This window comes from Apium graveolens, chromosome 6, assembly GCF_009905375.1.
Source record: "Apium graveolens cultivar Ventura chromosome 6, ASM990537v1, whole genome shotgun sequence".
Classification (NCBI taxonomy): Eukaryota; Viridiplantae; Streptophyta; class Magnoliopsida; order Apiales; family Apiaceae; genus Apium; species Apium graveolens.
In genome coordinates, this window is record NC_133652.1 from 65,358,800 (window position 1) to 65,375,572 (window position 16,773).

The following is a 16,773-nucleotide window of genomic DNA, read 5'->3' on the forward strand; positions in this document are numbered from 1 at the left end:
AATTAGAACTCTCGTTCATCAATGACAAACCAAATCCAAAAATATTAAAATCTTCATCCAATAAAATTTATAATTTCCTATTCTTAATAATAGTTTTTTTTTAAGAATATAACAAGATGTAACAATTTTCTAAAGTATGTTTGTAACACCGGATGAATAAATCTATATTAAAAATGGCACTAATACAAGATTTATATGACTAAGCCCAGAGAAATACAAATCGATTATATATGGGCTTTACAAGCCCAAGACGTAGAAGTTTCTAGAGATGTCATAGTCCAATAAATAGACTGTGTCCAATATGAATCGACTTCATTGGTGTGGTTAGCATACACACAATAAATAGAAGATTCTAGAGATGTCACAGTCTAATTAATAAATTAACATTCAAAGATCGATGGTGTGATTTGTTTGTAGAGGATTGTTGATGGAAAATCATCAATATATATGCTTCATCAAGTTTCGTTGCCCCTGTTTTCTCTTCGAACTTTTGTCCACTCGAGGCCGAATGGTAAGCTTAATTAATTTAGTATTCACTAATTTTGTTTGTGTCTCTCTGTATATGTGTGTGTATATGTGCGTGCGAGAGGGAGAGAGATGAATGATGAATGTAAATACCGAAGACGAAAAATCCGCATCCCCAAATCTCATGGGTTATCTACACGGTAACACTTGTAAGTGTTATATTAAAACAGATCTAATCCAAAACGATGAATTATAATCTAGATCGAATCGATATTGATATAACAATCCTTAATCATTATAAAAAAATTTCAACCTGGGTTATGATGAATCTCCCCTTTTACATGGTATCGTATGTATATTATATTTAATTATAGTTATCTTATATTCCGAAAGCTAACTAAAATTTGCTTTCTATCATGATTCATAGATCTATGGAATACTTGCAGTAAACAATGAAGATGATGCTCCAAAAAGGGAACTGAGATCACTACCCAAGGGTTGCTCAGGTAATATACTTTTGGTGAATTCTTTTGTCTTGTATATCATTAAGATGTTTTCTAATAAATTCATGATGTTGTACATATATTCATCCATTTATTTTCATGTGGAACATAAGCATGATAAACTTTTACTATTTTAGTGCAAAATATACCTCAAAATATGTTAGACTTTTAGCGAAACATAGGTCTCGTTTATAATATTCTAAATGATTCCCTCATCCTGCAGTTCGCCTATGAATATATATATGTTATTATCAGAGTATTATAGGAGAGTTTTCTTATTATATTGTTGATTAACTTTTTTATATATGAGGCTATAGAAAACATCAAAATTATCAAACTCACTTGTATGGTAAATTGACAGCTTTTGTGTATGACTTAAAAGCATTGAAATGAAAGTGATGGGGAGAGAAAAAGATGCCTCAAATAATCCTTTTTTTCTTTTCCTTTGCTTTTCCCATTCGAAGAAGAATGATAAATAGTTATTGGGATGACTTGACACTTAGAAGCACGATTTGCAAGCATAATAAAATATGATTCGGGTACAAATCAAATTGTTTGATGCTTGGAAGCAAGGGTTCAACCATAAAAAACTCTCACATAAGTTATATTGTGGAAGGGTTAATATAAGAAATGTCCAATAATGATATATTTTTAAGATAATATATATGCTTGCGAGTGGTCAAGTGCTTGGTGACCGGGAACCATGCCTTGGAGAGACTAAGAGAATTGACCACTTGGATAAAATAGAAACTTTTAAACTCGCAAGGTCAAAGCCCTATTTATGAGTTGATATTGAATTAAAGATCAAATGTCCTTTTATGGGTAGACCTAAATATTAGGGTAAGATATCCATTCATGCGTCGACCTAAACATTAGGATATAGGGACCCTTAAAAATAAAGCCTTGAGTACAATGATAAGTTATAAAATAACTTATAGACATGAGAGGGAAAAATATCATAGGTCAAATCAAACGGGTGAAAGAAATATAATGTTACACAGACAAAAGGTTTCCATATATAAGGGCAAAAAAGTTATATTTTTCGATGAGTTGTACTCAAAGATTACCATTTGGGTTGCTTCTTCTAAACATAAAATTTTACAGAAGGAATTTTCAGCCTACTTCAATAGCTTGAGCAAAGTAGCCAAGAAAATAGGCAAGAATAAGACATTTGAGAAATTTAACGAAAGTGATTAATTTTGTTTAAAATAAATCTCTTATTTTCACTTGCTGAATTACTTTCTAGATCTAGTTTTGAAAAATAACTGGCACTTGTTGACAACTTCCAGGATCAAAGAGTCACGGGTCACTTATTTCTTTGTGAATTATAGAGGCCCGAGTATTTCTAAAAGGCTTATGGATCAGACATTGTCAATGTAATGGCTTTAGGTGTAATAAAGATATGAGAACATGTGTTTAGTTTGTTTAGATGTTAAAGCATGCATGTGTAACCCGAGCTGGCTCAGACCATATTGTCTCAACCCACAATTCCCTAACTTATCTCAAGAATACTCACTTAAGAGGCTCAACCCGATGTTTATAAGTTTAGGAGGCTCGGCCCAATGAGCCTCAACCCAGGAGGCTCGGCTTAAATAGGCTCAACCTGATGAGTGTCATCTTAGGAGGCTCAACCCAATGAGTTTCAGCTCAGGAGGCTCGGCCCGATGAGTCTCAACCTAATATTAAATGAATGCATGCTTATTCCACCGCCTCCACCATAGGTATACTTGAACTAATATATTATTTCATAAAGATAGATAGTATAGAAGACGTGCCCTGCGTCTAAAGGATACGATGAGGCGATGGAATTCATAAAAAAAAATAGCTGGGCTTGATCCTCTTTATATAGAGATGTCAGCAAGTCTTCTTTCCACTATTACCAGGGTTGAAGGCTCTACCCAGGTCCATCTGGTTTACCTGGGAACTGAAGTTGCCCTGAGCAATGATTGTCGTGCATCACTAGACCTTACGTGAGGAGCGAAGAATCCACCATGATCGAAATCTCGGCCTAAATCGTGGAAATTCTCAATGGCGGAATAAAGGAACACCATTGAGGGGTGTAATATGAAAGAATAGTTGAACCAGGTGCAAGATAGAGTGCTCGTAAGTAATTCCCAACATCATCACCCTCGGGATCATCAAGAAGATGGATTTTAGATTTATGCGCGGTTAAGGGTACTAGATGAGTAACAACAAGAAATTGCCCAAAAGCGAGAATTTCTAGAGCGATGAATAGAGGGAAGAGACTCTCCATCTCGAAGATCTCCTCTAAAAAAGACTTCCCGGGAAAGGAAACCTTTACGAAAACGAAGAAGATCCATATATCAAATTCCTATGAGAGTTGGAAAAGGATCACCATCCTGAGATCGGTTTCGACCTTATGATGATGATTAAAGGGATGATGATTAAAGGGATGATAATGGTCAAAATGATGGCGGCTCTGGACACAGGAGAAGAGGTGATTGAAGGCGTGAAAAAGATAGATGATACGATGATCGACGTGATAAATATCGTTATGAGCAGCAAATGGATGAAGTGATCATGCTTAGGAAAAAATTGGACAATATGGAGCGTGCAATTCTTGGTCCGGGTCCGGAGGTGGGGACATAAAGCTAGCTATTATCCCATAATGACTAAGAGAACGTCATGGTTTTAAGTGAGGAATTTTCTTACACCATAATCCCATGTCGAGGAACCTCCACTATTCTTTATGGATAGTAGCCTATCTAGCTACTGTGGGTTAATATCAGATAGTTTATTGTCCCAATCTGTTGGTTTAATGTCCCCACCTTTGAATCTCTGTCCATTGTAAAATAATAGTATCAGCCTTTGTATCCTCACCTCTGACAACTTGATACATTAAAATTTTGAGAATTGGCTATAATTCCAAATATATAAACTCGATTCGGCTCTGATACCATATATAACAACTTTAGTCAAATCCTAAGTATTTTTTTAAAAATTGAGTCAATTTATGATACTAAATCCGAAATATTCCGTAATACACTGGTCCAATTTCATCAACTTGAGTATTTCACCTGCCTTCTACAAAATACATTTTTTATTGGTGCACTTAGTGTTAGCGGTATTACTCTTTCTTACATTAACAAAAGCAGTTCTCGATGCGTGACCAAAGTACGTCGACTTCAGTTAGACCTAATGTTCATATTATCCTTACCTTGCATTATGAGTACGATATTTGAATCCAAATTCTCAAACATATCACCGCAGATATGTTGATGTGAATATTTTATTTGGTGTTCATTTTTATGGTCATCTGAATTGGTCTCATCGAATAACTCAATATATAAGCTGCGCTTTGAACAGTACCGAAAGTGGAGCAGTCCAAAGAGTCCTGAAGATTAGCAGATCAGAGCCTTCGGGGCTAGATATTATTGAAGACTCTACAACATATTCAAAAGTTGACTGCGATGAACTGCTACAGAGGATACATCATGGGAATTTGTCCACTGGTGGGCTTCAATTTGTGACTGTTTGTTACGGCATTGTTGGTACGTCATTAACTTCCAACTAAGTGTTACCTGTTTTTATTTTAATTCTCAGATTTGTTCTTCTTTGACTCAAAGCTTACAGCCTCATCACTAATTTCAGGATTTGTCAAGTTTCTGGGACCTTATTACATGCTTCTTATTACGGAGAGGAGGGAGATTGGTGTAATTTGTGGTCATTCTATATATGCCATTACTGGGAGCAAGTTGATTTCAGTTCCCTCTTCAACTGTGCAGTCAGCTATGGCATATTCTAAGAATGAGAACAGGTCTTATGTTAATTCTGCATATAAATGTATAATTTACTGGCACTCTTTAGGGAAACAAAAGTTGTTTACATTCTGGTCCTGTATCTTAACTAGAACATTGTCTCAATACGTTTGTTTTTTCGACTTTGTTTTTTTTTTATTTAATTAACTTCTGAATGTTGTTAGGCTGATTATATCTTTTGCTGGTGTCGGACCAGAGTATGTGGACTTCAGTTGTACGAAATGTTTATATTCTCCATGCCTTGCATTTTGGAGAACGATATTTGAATCCAATTCTCAAACATATGAATATTTTGGGTGGTAGTGAGACTAATGTTAATATGTCCTCGATCAATAGTCATAATGTTATTAGAGGTTCTTGCATGTTTACATCCTGTGTGATTTACATGACAAACATGAATGGTGTTACGATGTTATTTTATCATGTTGAACAAGGACAGGAAACTATCAGGATAGCACTGGATCTAATTAAATCACTCTTATGTTCTGTTTGTGTTGATGACGTAGATATAAGAAGCTCATCTGCACTCAGCAAGGGCTTCTTTTTTAGCTACTCCTACCATGTCATGAATAGTGTTGAAAGAAACATGAGTGACCATGAAGCAGGACAAACTCTTTACGAAAACATGTACGTGTGGAACAAATCAATGACCCGTGGAATCCGAAATCAGCTTAAGAACACTCACTCTCTGGACAGTTGCACTGGTGTATGGGTTCTTTAAACAGGTAACTGCGTAATGTACTCTTATGCTATCATCCATGTATCCTTCTGTTTTACAAACAGATTCACTCTTCAACTGAAGGTGATACGGTACCACCACAATGTTCCGATAGTGCCTTATTCCAGAAAAAAAAATCTTTTGTTATCATATTTGTTTCTACAGTAAGAAACAAAAGCGAAATTGAAGCTCTTTCCTGTCAGCAATCTTTAAGTGCTAAGTAGGATTCCACACTTCCGCATTTCTGCAAATCATATCCCTCTTTGTACAAAATTTATACGAGAGCTATTTGTCATATTTCTTTGTGTATTATGTAATATGATGGTACCTTTGTTTGCGCTTATTACTTTCACTCTGCATTTCAGACTATGAAGAAGTCCCCTGCATTTCTTATTAAAAGAATGAAATATCCATAATCCCAGTCAGTATATTTGTACTTGTGTTTATTGGTGCTATTAGTACTGCATTGGAAGATTAAGTGTTCAAAGTCTGCAAACATTGTTAGTTAATTCTCCATACATATATGTAAATTCAGATTACAGATTAGTCTACATAAACAAAACTTCAAGGGCTACTAGTTCAAGGGCTACTAGTCTGGGTCTAGCTAGACTTGTAATATCTGAAGCCTTTGAATAATACAATACAGTAGTAATAGCGGAACATCTATTAGACTTTCGATAAGGATTTGGCCAAATGTGATTTTCCCAAAAATTTGAAATATGAATGCTAGTAGCCATCACAAATTAAGATCAAACTTTTCCTTGGAAGACTCTCCAGAAGGATTGTTGAATTGGTATGGCCCTCTTGCAGTTGCCCTGACAAATCGAGAAAATAAATATTCAAATTACTTGGCTTCCTTTGAAAAATTTATGGAGTTATTCTTTGTTGAACTGCAAAAATCCATATCTTATATGTCTGACAATTAGTAATTTCATACCTGTCCTTTCTCTTCTCCAAGAACCTATGTAGTGATGCTCTTCTGGCAATTGGAAGATCTGAAACCGCGTATTAAATACAAGTATGAGTAATTCTACAAACTATACATTCCCAAACATGAAGTACATATTTTCTTGGAGATCAACAAAAGTTACCAGAATCTAGTGTTTGCGTCTGATTTTCTTTGGAGTTACGACAACAATTTTCAGTCGTTCTGTTTACATTATTAAATTTGCTTGCTAATCGCATAACCTCCTTAGCATTAGCAGCTGGAAGATTATCAACGACCAACACTTGTCCCGCGTAAAATATAGTCATTTGAGCACTCCTAAGATCAATTGCTGCCTGCTTTTCACTGATATCATGCAAAGTCGATTCCCATGTTATTATTGACACAATAAGAACAATAAGCTGATTTAGCAAAAAAAAAAAAAGAACAATAAGCTGCCTGCAGTAGCATAACCTCGATAAAATTATCAGACTACGTACGATAAAGGGTAAGACAAATCATTTATAAAGAATATGGCATGGTAGATACCTGGAGTTGGTGTTGATGGACTCTTGATGAGTAGTGAGAGCAGGGGTATGTTGAGAAAAAAGATTAATGGATTCTTCATGTTTTGGTCCTGATTCTTCCGTTTCTGCTGATAAAAAAACAATCTTGTTGTAACATCAGATACTTCAGGTTTCGAAAAACAATGTTAAATCATCAAAATTTATATCTTTTCTGCAGATCCAACCTTTAAATGTCTTCAACAGCTAATAAACTTGACTATTTTTTTTCTAAACAATGAACTTGACTACTTTGCCAAAGCTTTTTGTTCCAACTTATGTACTGTGTTCTTTACTTAAAACAGAAGCTACAGAACTTAAACAACAGACAAAATATCAAGAAAATCTACATGCATAATGCATACTAGAAGAAAAAGGACATACCGAAATTTAGATCTGTTATACTGCCTTTCCCTTTAAGGTACTGGCCCAAGAGGTTACATGTCTGAGAAAACTTCAATTTCTCCGGTGGCGCGTCACCGGATGATTCCCTGCCGTCCAAGAAACTTCTTGACATCTTCACTCAAAACCAAACTTGTAAAAACTATCTGTATCAAATCCACACAACTGATGCAACAAGACAAGTATTCCTGGTTTGATGAAAGAAAAATAATGTGCCTAGTTTGAGTTGAATTTAACATGCTCAGGTTAGTAAATAAAATAGAGAAATTTACCAAAAAATTCAAAGGGGCACATGTTAAATGAGTCTAGGGGGGCATGATTGTGGAAAAGTGGAGAAGCGACTTGATAAATTAAAAAAGAAGATGCCCTGTAATCATCTTTGCCGTATGATAGTAATTTGCACATGTTAATTGCTTTTGCCTTTATTACATTTTCTATTCTTTTTCAAAACTACTCTCCTCCACTTTAGACTCCTAGTTTTACCCAGGAGCTCTTACAATCTTTTTTAATTTACAATAACTCACACTGAAGTGATGATTCGAATTCATCATTTCTTAACAATTTTCTTTTAAAAAATATCATTAATTATACATATTTCAAAAATAATTAAATTTTATATTATAAAAATTAAATATATTCATTATTTTTTTTCCACTTTATTTATTTTATATATTAATTATTAATCGATGTCATCATTTTAACCATTTTTCTTAAAATTTTTACTTTTTTATAAAAAATTACAAATATTCTTAAATTTCATGTTGCACTCATAAATAATACTACTATTAATGTTGAATTGAGGAGGGGGTCTAAACTAAATTGAATTTACAAAATAATAAAAATTATTTTCTGTATCACAATTTCAAGGGTTAAAAATAATAAAAACAATTATTTAATTGTAAATTAAAATTTTAAATTTAATTATTATAAATTATTAACTTTCCTCTCTAAAAGAATCAGTTTTTCAATGTACAAACTACAAAGACACATATTGTGTGGAGCTGTGAACGAGACAGGCCTGCCGACTAGTAGTACGGTGAAGAAGGTGACCGATTTGTCTAAGAAGTTGAGCTTCTTTTTTGATTCACGAGGAACGTTGTAGAATTTAAGTTGGGCGTTGTAGGTCCAAGCGACCCCTCTAGCTTAATAATGATGCCATGGTAGGTTCTTTCTTCTATTAGACCAGTATAGTAAATCTTTTCGCAGAATACCTGTTTTATGCTTCAAAAAGAGTTCCTGCCGTTATACCCAACATTTGACATTAAATTAATACGGGTCAAACTCGAGCTAATTATAGTCAAATTTGGTGTTGCATCGTAAAAGGTGAGGACGCGTCAAGGCAAACAGGACGCGCCCACCTTTGAAGAGGTGTTTTATAAATGATGATTTTATGATAAGAAAGTTTGAGAGCACATGCCTAGAGTAGAACGCGCCCTGGATAATTGGACGCGTCCAGCATGGTGGGAACATCTGACAATTATGTTTATTTGGCAATGAAGGTTGGATGACGCGCTCAGGGAGGTAAAGAGGCGTCCTGATATGCTGGATGTTAGGGAAGGTAGTTGCTGGAAGAATAAATACATGTTTTATGAAGATGAAGACGCGCCCAATGTCTTAGGACGCGTCCTGTGTATGGTCAGTGCATCCTCATGAGGATAACTCGGGAAAAAGCATGCTTGGAAGGGAGCAATATATGATTATTTCTACTAACGTATTTGTTGCAGGTACTCGTTGAAGAATTCCCTCCTTGAGACGGTCAAGGAGGGGGATGTCCGTGAAAAGTTTAAAGGCCTCCAGGGGTATGCCTGATGTTGAAGGCCTCCTCCTGTATTCAACGGGTGTCCTCGTTGGGGATGCGGGGTTAATATTGGTGTGTGCTCTGGGAACTCTGTTCTTATATTCAACGGGTGTCCTCGTTGGAGAACTTTGGAGTCATCCTACACTTTGCACCCAAGAGTTTGGGATCACCTGTCCTGCTATCTGGTGGGTTATCCTCATTCGGGGGACAGGGATGCGTCCGGCATTTGGGGTGAACCGTGGCTATACTTGCGTCCGTAAATCAAGGGAGATAGCTATAGCGGAGTGTTATCCTTACGCAAGGAGATGCATTATCCGTGAAGTCCTATGATTACGTACGAGCCTTGGGCGTTCGCGGTTGGGCCTCATAGTTGGACATTCCTAAAGCTAGCGGAAGATGGATTCTGGATAGGCTTCTACCGAGCCTAGGAATAAGAAGCCTAAGCCCATTAGATTTCTTGTTCCCCAAGAACTACGTCAGACTTGATTCCTATATAAAGGGTACGTAGGCACATTGAGAGGGGTAAAAAGTTGAGAGCTGATAAGGGAGCCACCACTTACTCTGATCAATCTCAGCCTAAAACCAACCGCAAACCACCACACACCGCTTGATTTTCCGGCGAAGAACCACCGTCATAGATCTTAATTCCGGCGAGAAACCTCAATCTTTGTTGTTACCAGATTCCTCCGTTAACAAATTGGCGCTAGAAGGAGAGGTGTTGATTAAGATCATAGTCTTGGGAGGAAAAGATGTCTTACAATCATGATGGAAGTTCTTATGATGGAAGTTCTTATGATAGAAGTGATAGCAGATCTGAAGAAGATAGCGAGGGAGGCTGCACTCGCCATGAACCCTACGTGCCCAGAAACATCGTAGATCCTCCGAGAGCTCCAGATGTGGGAGGAACGCCTCTAGTTCTCATCAGCAACGCTGATATCTTGGAGCAGTTATACCGCATGGGGGATACTCTGAACAATGTTCACTCAAGGCTGAGTACGGTGGAGCGCCGCAAGACGAGGAGGGGTCGTCGTTTTCCCCATTTTCCCCACTGCGACCACGCCGTGGGGAATACACCCGTAGTTGAAGGAGATGCTCATGCCAGCGGAGAAAACCCGTGAATCACTCTGCGACGCTTGGAATATTCTGATGATGTAGAACTTATTGTGGAGCTTGTCGATGAGGACACTGACGGTAGAGAGAGGCCTCGTCTTGGTAACCAAGTTGTGCCGCACCCACATAGGTCTGGTCGTACGATGGACGAGCGTCGTCGTGTGAAAAATATTCAGAATAAAGATGAGGAAAGAAGGGATTTTTCAACCTTAAATAGAAGGTTTGGCATAAGGTTGGAAGACGACGATTTGAGAATGCTGTTGGTAGAATGGCAAAAGGAAGGCAACACTGGAGAAACGAGGCCCCGTGATACGATGCGTGTGCCCCCTACATAGCCCAGGGATGACAGGGTGCGACACCGCAAGCACGAGCGTGCCCCTCTACGAGGAAGGTTTGGGAATTATGGCTGAGGCTATCAAAGGAATGAACGAGGAAGGATGGGATACCAACACAGAAAGGCACCATACAATGGAAGGAGAGATGGCGCACCCTCCACTGAAGAAGCCCATGTCATCATTCCTGTAGCTTTTCGTAGTGATACAGGAAATGGATCCAGGACGCGTCCTCATGACCGGGACGGCGTGCGAATCCAAGGAAGGTTGCAAAACAATGATGTGATACCGAGACACGGTCAGGAGGAACCTCGTGCGCGAGGGAATGTTCAAAATCAAGATGACAACATACCACAACCGCAGCCTCAGGGCGAGGGGCGGCAAGATCCCCCAGTACACCCGGGGGTAACCAAGGGGAACAACAACAAGTTGCGGAGCAACCCCAACAACTCAACATTCAAACCATTCCCGGAGTAGGGACGTTTAATGTGAATGATCTTAAGAGGTTGCTCAGCCATCTTGAAGGAGGTAGGGTAACAGCGACTGCACAAGCTCCTTCCCCTTTTGCTGCTGTTGTGAGGGAAGCGCAGCTGCCTGTAGGATATAGGAACACAACTAATGACTTGCATTTTCATGAGAACTCCGACCCCGTGGAATTCCTGGGGTGTTTCAATATTGAAATGTTTGTACATCAGGTCCCTAACTTGGCGCGATGCCGTCTTCTGGCAGCCATCTTCAGAGAAGGAGCTCAACAATGGTTCCAAAAACTTGGTCCAGGAGTGATCACCTCTTGGGAGCAGATGAAAACCTTGTTTCTAACTCAGTTCCAGGTTGCGGTGAAGTATACGTCACCGGTTACCACACTGGCCAATATGAAACAGAAGGAAGGGGAAAGCTTGACCTCATACTTCAAAAGATTCAATGCAGAGTCTACTCTGGTGAGAGGCACAACTGATGAGACGCTGAAAATACTTCTCATAGATGGTCTGCGTGTGGGAACAAATTTCTGGAAACACCTGCAAGGAAAGGACCCTGTATCGTTAGCTGATGTACTTGCGCAGGCGGGATCCTTTAAGGCGATTGAACAATCGCTTGCTGAAACAAAAAAAAATGATAACACCCACAACTCCAAGGGGCGAGCTAAGCAGAGAGATAGATCCGTGAGTCCAGATTACCGGCGGAATTCCCAAAGCCCTAATAGGGTGAATGCCGTGAACACGCGGAGAGAATGGAGTCCTCCATCAAATTATGAAAAGAGGGTAAGCAATTACACTCCGCTAGCAGCATCCATTGATCATATCTTCGAGGTAAATAAGGACAGAGGAATTTTCCAAAAACCAGACCGTCTGACCTCATGGCAGAGTAGGGACAAGAAAAAATATTGTGACAACCATGAGTCTACTGGCCACGACACCCACGAGTGTCGTCACCTAAAAGATGAAATTGAAGAATTGATCAAGGCCGAATATTTGGGTGAGTGGATTGATAAGGTGAAGTGACGCAGGGGAAACGATGATAAGGGCAAAGATGAAAGGCGTGCCACACCGGTAGAGGATGTCGAAAAAACGGCGGAGGTTAAGTTCCAAAGGGCTGGAAGTATTCAGGCAATCTTCGTAGGATATCAGTTTATTGGCGATAGCAATCGAGCATTTGAAAGGAATGCAAGAGAGGCACGACACCCGCCGCTCACCAACATTCATAGTTTGGAAGATAGACCTCCAAAAATATTCAAAGGCGAATCTGCCGATATTTCGTTCAGAGAGAGAGACAAGATGGGTACATCATCCCCATAACGATGCGCTGGTGATAATTATGCTTATTGGGGCAATGAACGTGCATCAAGTCTTCTTGGACAACGGGAGTTCAGCGAACATCTTGTATTACAACACGTACAAAAAATTGGGTTTCCCGGACAGTGACATAAACTTTGAAGATGCACACGTTTACGGTTTTACTGGAGAGGCAGTAAGAGTCATGGGTTCTGTTAGGCTTCCAGTCACGCTTGGGGAAGGAGCTCTGTCCGTCACCCAAATGATATATTTCAAGGTGCTAGATCAAGACTCCGCGCATAACGTGCTGGTAGGCAGACCTTGGTTGCGGGCGTTCAGGGTGATAACCTCGATACATCACTTGATGATAAAGTTTCCAACGCCAAACGGAGTGGGTAGTCTGAGAGGGTCCCAGTACGAATCACGCGATTGCTATCACAAGGTTGTTAAAGAATTTCACAAGAGAAGGTATGAGGGAAAAGGCCTTCTATTTGAAGACGCAGCGGGTATTCAGACAAAACCAAGTGGAGAGGTTCTTGCCCATTATTTTGTGAAATACCCAGAGGAAGAAGAAACTCATGCCACCAAAGCCCCTGCTTTGATGCTGGGGTATGTTTCGAGGATCCGCAGTGTGGAAGAAATTATGGTTAATCAGACAAAAAGGATCATGCTAAAGGAGGTTAATGGAGAAAAGTTGGAAGGAGGAAGTGAGATTTTACAAAGTCTCGAAAGTAGCCTCAAGGTTGGTGCTCCTCAAAACGAGGACGCGCCCTTGAAGAGTGAAAATGGAATTGAGGTTGATGCTCCTCAAAACGAGGATGCGCCCTTCACACCTGCATTGCACAAAGTCATGCCTTGTTCTAAGGTGGATGCTCCCACATATGGGGACGCGCCCTTGGATGCAAGAATGGAGGTCGAGGACCCCCGAGACTTTGATTTTGATCTGGATCCCAGGATCCCTATGCCTGCCGGGAAAACGGGGCCGGCCGAAGACACAATATCTGTTCCGGTCGACAAGGATGACCCAAGCAAGGTTTTAAAGGTGGGATCTCAGCTAAGTGATGAAATGAGAGAAAGACTTACCCGTTTTTTGGTTAAAAATCTCGATGTCTTCGCATGGAGTCATTCAGACATGGTGGGAATCGACCCAGGGGTAATGTGTCATCGGTTGAATATATTCCCTAATTGCACGGGCATACGGTAAAAGCATCGCCGGATGAGCGGGGAAAGGGCGATAGCATTAAAGGACGAAGTGGACCGACTGTTGGAAGTGGGGTTGATCAAAAAATCTTACTACCCCGAGTGACTCGCGAATCCGGTGCTTGTGAAAAAGCCGAATGGGAAGTGGAGGACATGTGTAGATTTTACAGATCTAAATAAGGCTTGACCGAAGGACAGATTTTCGCTCCCACGAATTGATCAGCTGGTTGACGCGACGGCAGGGCATGCCTTGTTAAGCTTCATGGATGCATACTCCGGTTACAACCAAATTCCCATGTACAGTCCTGATAAGGAGCATACATCCTTCATTACTGATAGAGGACTATACTGCTACATAGGGATGCCATTTGGATTGATCAACGCAGGCGCGACCTACCAAAAATTGGTGAACATGATGTTCAAGAATCAGATTGGGAGAACCATGGAAGTATATGTGGATGATATGTTGGTAAAATCCAAGGAGGCAAATGATTATGTCAAGCACTTGATGGAATTGTTCAATATTCTAAGGAGCTTTCGCATGAGGTTGAATCCGTAGAAGTGTGTGTTCGGTGTAAAGTCAGGCAAGTTTCTGGGGTTCATCATCAATCACAGAGGAATTGAAGCTAACCCTGCAAAGATTAAAGCACTGCTGGATATGAAATCTCCCACCAATGTTAAGCAGGTGCAAAGTCTAACTAGGAGGATTGCCGCGTTGAACATATTTATCTCTAAATCATCCGACGGGTGCAAAGAATTCTTTAAGGTGATCAAAGTGGCAGGGAAGGACTTTGTATGGACACCGGAATGTGAGGAAGCTTTTAGGAAGATCAAGGAACAACTGGGGAACCCTCCTATGTTGTCAAAACCATTAGATGGAGAATTTCTAATCCTATACCTTGCAGTTTCTGAGTATTCAATTAGCATTGTGCTAGTAAGGGAAGAAGACGTGCAACAGTCACCGGTATATTATGTGAGCAAGCGATTGCACGATGCTGAAATTCGTTATACGAGTATGGAGAAGCTGGTTTATGCCTTGATCCTTGCGTCGAGGAAGCTACGCCCATACTTCCAGGCCCATAGAATTGAAGTACGTACATCATATCCTCTGCGGCAAGTTCTTCATAAACCAGAATCATCGGGGAGGATGTTGAAATGGCTGTGGAGTTGGGACACTTTGACTTGGAATACATGCCCCGTACGGCAATTAAGGGACAATCCTTGGCCGATTTCTTGTTGGAATTTGATTCTGCGGTTGATGATAAGGTTTTGGTAGTGCTGCATCCCCCTCATACTGAGGAATCTTTAGAGGAGTTTCCACATCCCTGGTGGATCTTACATGTGGATAGGGCGGTTAACAATGGAGGCTCAGGCGCACGCATAGTGCTCGTGTCCCCGGAAGGCCATTATCTGATGAGTGCAATCCATTTCAAATTTTATGCAACGAATAATGATGCGGAATATGAGGCATTGACCAATGGGCTGAAGATCACTTTGGAAATGAGAGTGCGGAATCTAATTACAAAAAACGACTCGGCGTTGGTGGTAAACCAGGTGAATGGGGGGTTTCAAGCTCGAGGACCACGGACGGAATTGTACATGAGGTGCACGCAGCCCCTGATTAGAAAGTTCAAAGAGGTTAGGCTGGAATGCGTACCGCGGGAAAAGAATAGCAACGCGGACGCCCTGGAAAAAATGGGATCCCGGCAAGAGGCTGTGTTTTTGGGATTTATACCCTTGGAAATCCAAGAAATTCCTAGTATTCCGGAGGTGGAGGCGATGCAAATAGATGAGGCTCCCAAGGAAACATGGATGACGCTCATTCTTGCCTACATTCACAAGGGAACACTCCCCGAGGATAAGTTTACGGCTCGTCGACATCGTTATTAGGCTGCAAGGTATGTGGTGTACGATGAAGTTCTGTACAAGAGGGGCTTCAATCAACCGCTGCTCAGATGTGTCGATGAAGAAGAAGGAAATTATATCCTAAAGGAGGTGCATGAAGGAATTTGTGGTAATCACTCGGGGGTAACTCGTTGGCGATGAAAGTTTTACGCCAAGGATACTATTGGCCTACGATGAAAGAAGATGCTGCAAATTTCGTCAGAGCATGCGTTCGCTGCCAGCGCTTTGTAAATTATTCTTTTATGCCGACGACGCTCTTAACACCTATGGTGAGCCCCTGGCCATTTTTCATGTGGGAAATAGATCTTATTTGAGAATTGCCCAAGGCTAAAGGGGAGGTCAAGTATGCAGTGGTCGCGGTTGATTACTTTACTAAGTGGGCAGAAGCTATGCCGTTGGCGACTATCACCGCAAAGAAAATCAGAGATTTTGTCTTCAACTCCATCGTGTGCAGGTTTGGAATCCCTTACAAACTTGTGTCTGACAACGGAAAGCAATTTGACAGCAAGGAGTTACGACAGTTATGTGAGGATCTTAAAATCAAGAAGGAGTTTACAGCGGTCTATCATCCTCAAAGTAATGGGCAGACAGAGGTTGTGAATAAAATAATAAAGCATACCCCCAAGACCAAACTGGAAGAGCGGAAAGGGAATTGCCCTGATGAACTCCCAAAAGTGAAATGGTCCTACAACACTACTCTGCGATCTACTACGGGAGAAACTCCGTTTATGCTGACTTACGGCTATGAAGCTATGGTCCCTGTGGAAGTTGGTTCAGGATCACTTCGTAGAGATCGTTACACGGAGGAAGATGCAGAGGTTAATCAAAGGCTTCATTTGGATCTTTTGGAAGAAACAAGGGAAAGTTCTCGGCTGAGGCTTGCGGCATATCAACAGCTTGATGCAAGGTATTACAACAAGAAGGTAAAGGGACAACTGCTGAAGGTAGGGTATTTGGTGCTTAGGAAGGTGATACCAAACACAAAGAATCCCCAGCATGAAGTGTTTGGAGCTAATTGGGAAGGACTGTTAGGGCGAAAACACGCGCTAATATTCACGCAAGTATACACGTTCGCAAGTAATATAGAATACTTTCTAGTTCGTTCCCACATAGACTCAGACTAAATTATTATCTAATTAAACTCACTCACCAATGTATGATTACTTCACAATGTTAAGACACTAACACTTAAAATTGTTAACTAAATATTAACTACAATTAACTACTTAATTAATCACTTGATTAACACTTCAAATTATCAATAATAAAACACTCATGAGATCACAACTTCATTACTACTTCCT

At 40.2% G+C, this 16,773-nt stretch overlaps 2 protein-coding genes and 1 long non-coding RNA gene across 4 annotated transcripts; 2 read left to right on the top strand and 1 right to left on the bottom strand.

Moving 5' to 3' along the window:
- The first annotated feature begins 329 nt into the window (after nt 1-329).
- On the top strand, nt 330-5,856 carry LOC141668110 (uncharacterized). Its single transcript, XR_012552922.1, has 5 exons — nt 330-511; nt 893-971; nt 4,296-4,480; nt 4,581-4,746; nt 5,254-5,856. It is a non-coding gene; the product is annotated as an uncharacterized LOC141668110 (long non-coding RNA).
- Nucleotides 5,857-5,963: 107 nt separating this feature from the next.
- Nucleotides 5,964-7,696, bottom strand: LOC141668108 (jasmonate ZIM domain-containing protein 1-like). 2 transcript variants are annotated; one of them, XM_074474805.1, is made up of 5 exons: nt 7,338-7,696; nt 6,940-7,045; nt 6,557-6,756; nt 6,403-6,460; nt 5,964-6,280 (listed from the first exon to the last, which is right to left on the bottom strand). In XM_074474805.1, the coding sequence occupies exons 1-5, from the start codon at nt 7,468-7,470 to the stop codon at nt 6,202-6,204; spliced, it is 576 nt and encodes a 191-aa protein (XP_074330906.1). In that variant the 5' UTR covers nt 7,471-7,696; the 3' UTR covers nt 5,964-6,201. The 2 variants fall into 2 exon arrangements, with proteins under 2 accessions (XP_074330906.1, XP_074330907.1); XM_074474806.1 differs by having other exon boundaries at nt 6,940-7,042; nt 7,338-7,691.
- Nucleotides 7,697-14,719: 7,023 nt separating this feature from the next.
- On the top strand, nt 14,720-15,454 carry LOC141665194 (uncharacterized). The gene has a single exon (XM_074471175.1). The coding sequence runs from the start codon at nt 14,720-14,722 to the stop codon at nt 15,452-15,454; it is 735 nt and encodes a 244-aa protein (XP_074327276.1).
- The last annotated feature ends 1,319 nt before the right edge of the window (nt 15,455-16,773 follow it).

Excerpts from the sequence above, each read along its gene's own strand:
- LOC141668108 (XM_074474805.1), bottom strand. The coding sequence starts at position 7,470 with ATGTCAAGAAGTTTCTTGGACGGCAGGGAATCATCCGGTGACGCGCCA. Across the intron at positions 6,757-6,939 it reads TCCATCAACACCAACTCCAG|TGAAAAGCAGGCAGCAATTG; the intron begins GTATCTACCATG and ends GCATGATATCAG. Across the intron at positions 6,461-6,556 it reads GACGCAAACACTAGATTCTG|ATCTTCCAATTGCCAGAAGA; the intron begins GTAACTTTTGTT and ends ACGCGGTTTCAG.
- LOC141665194 (XM_074471175.1), top strand. The coding sequence starts at position 14,720 with ATGGCTGTGGAGTTGGGACACTTTGACTTGGAATACATGCCCCGTACG.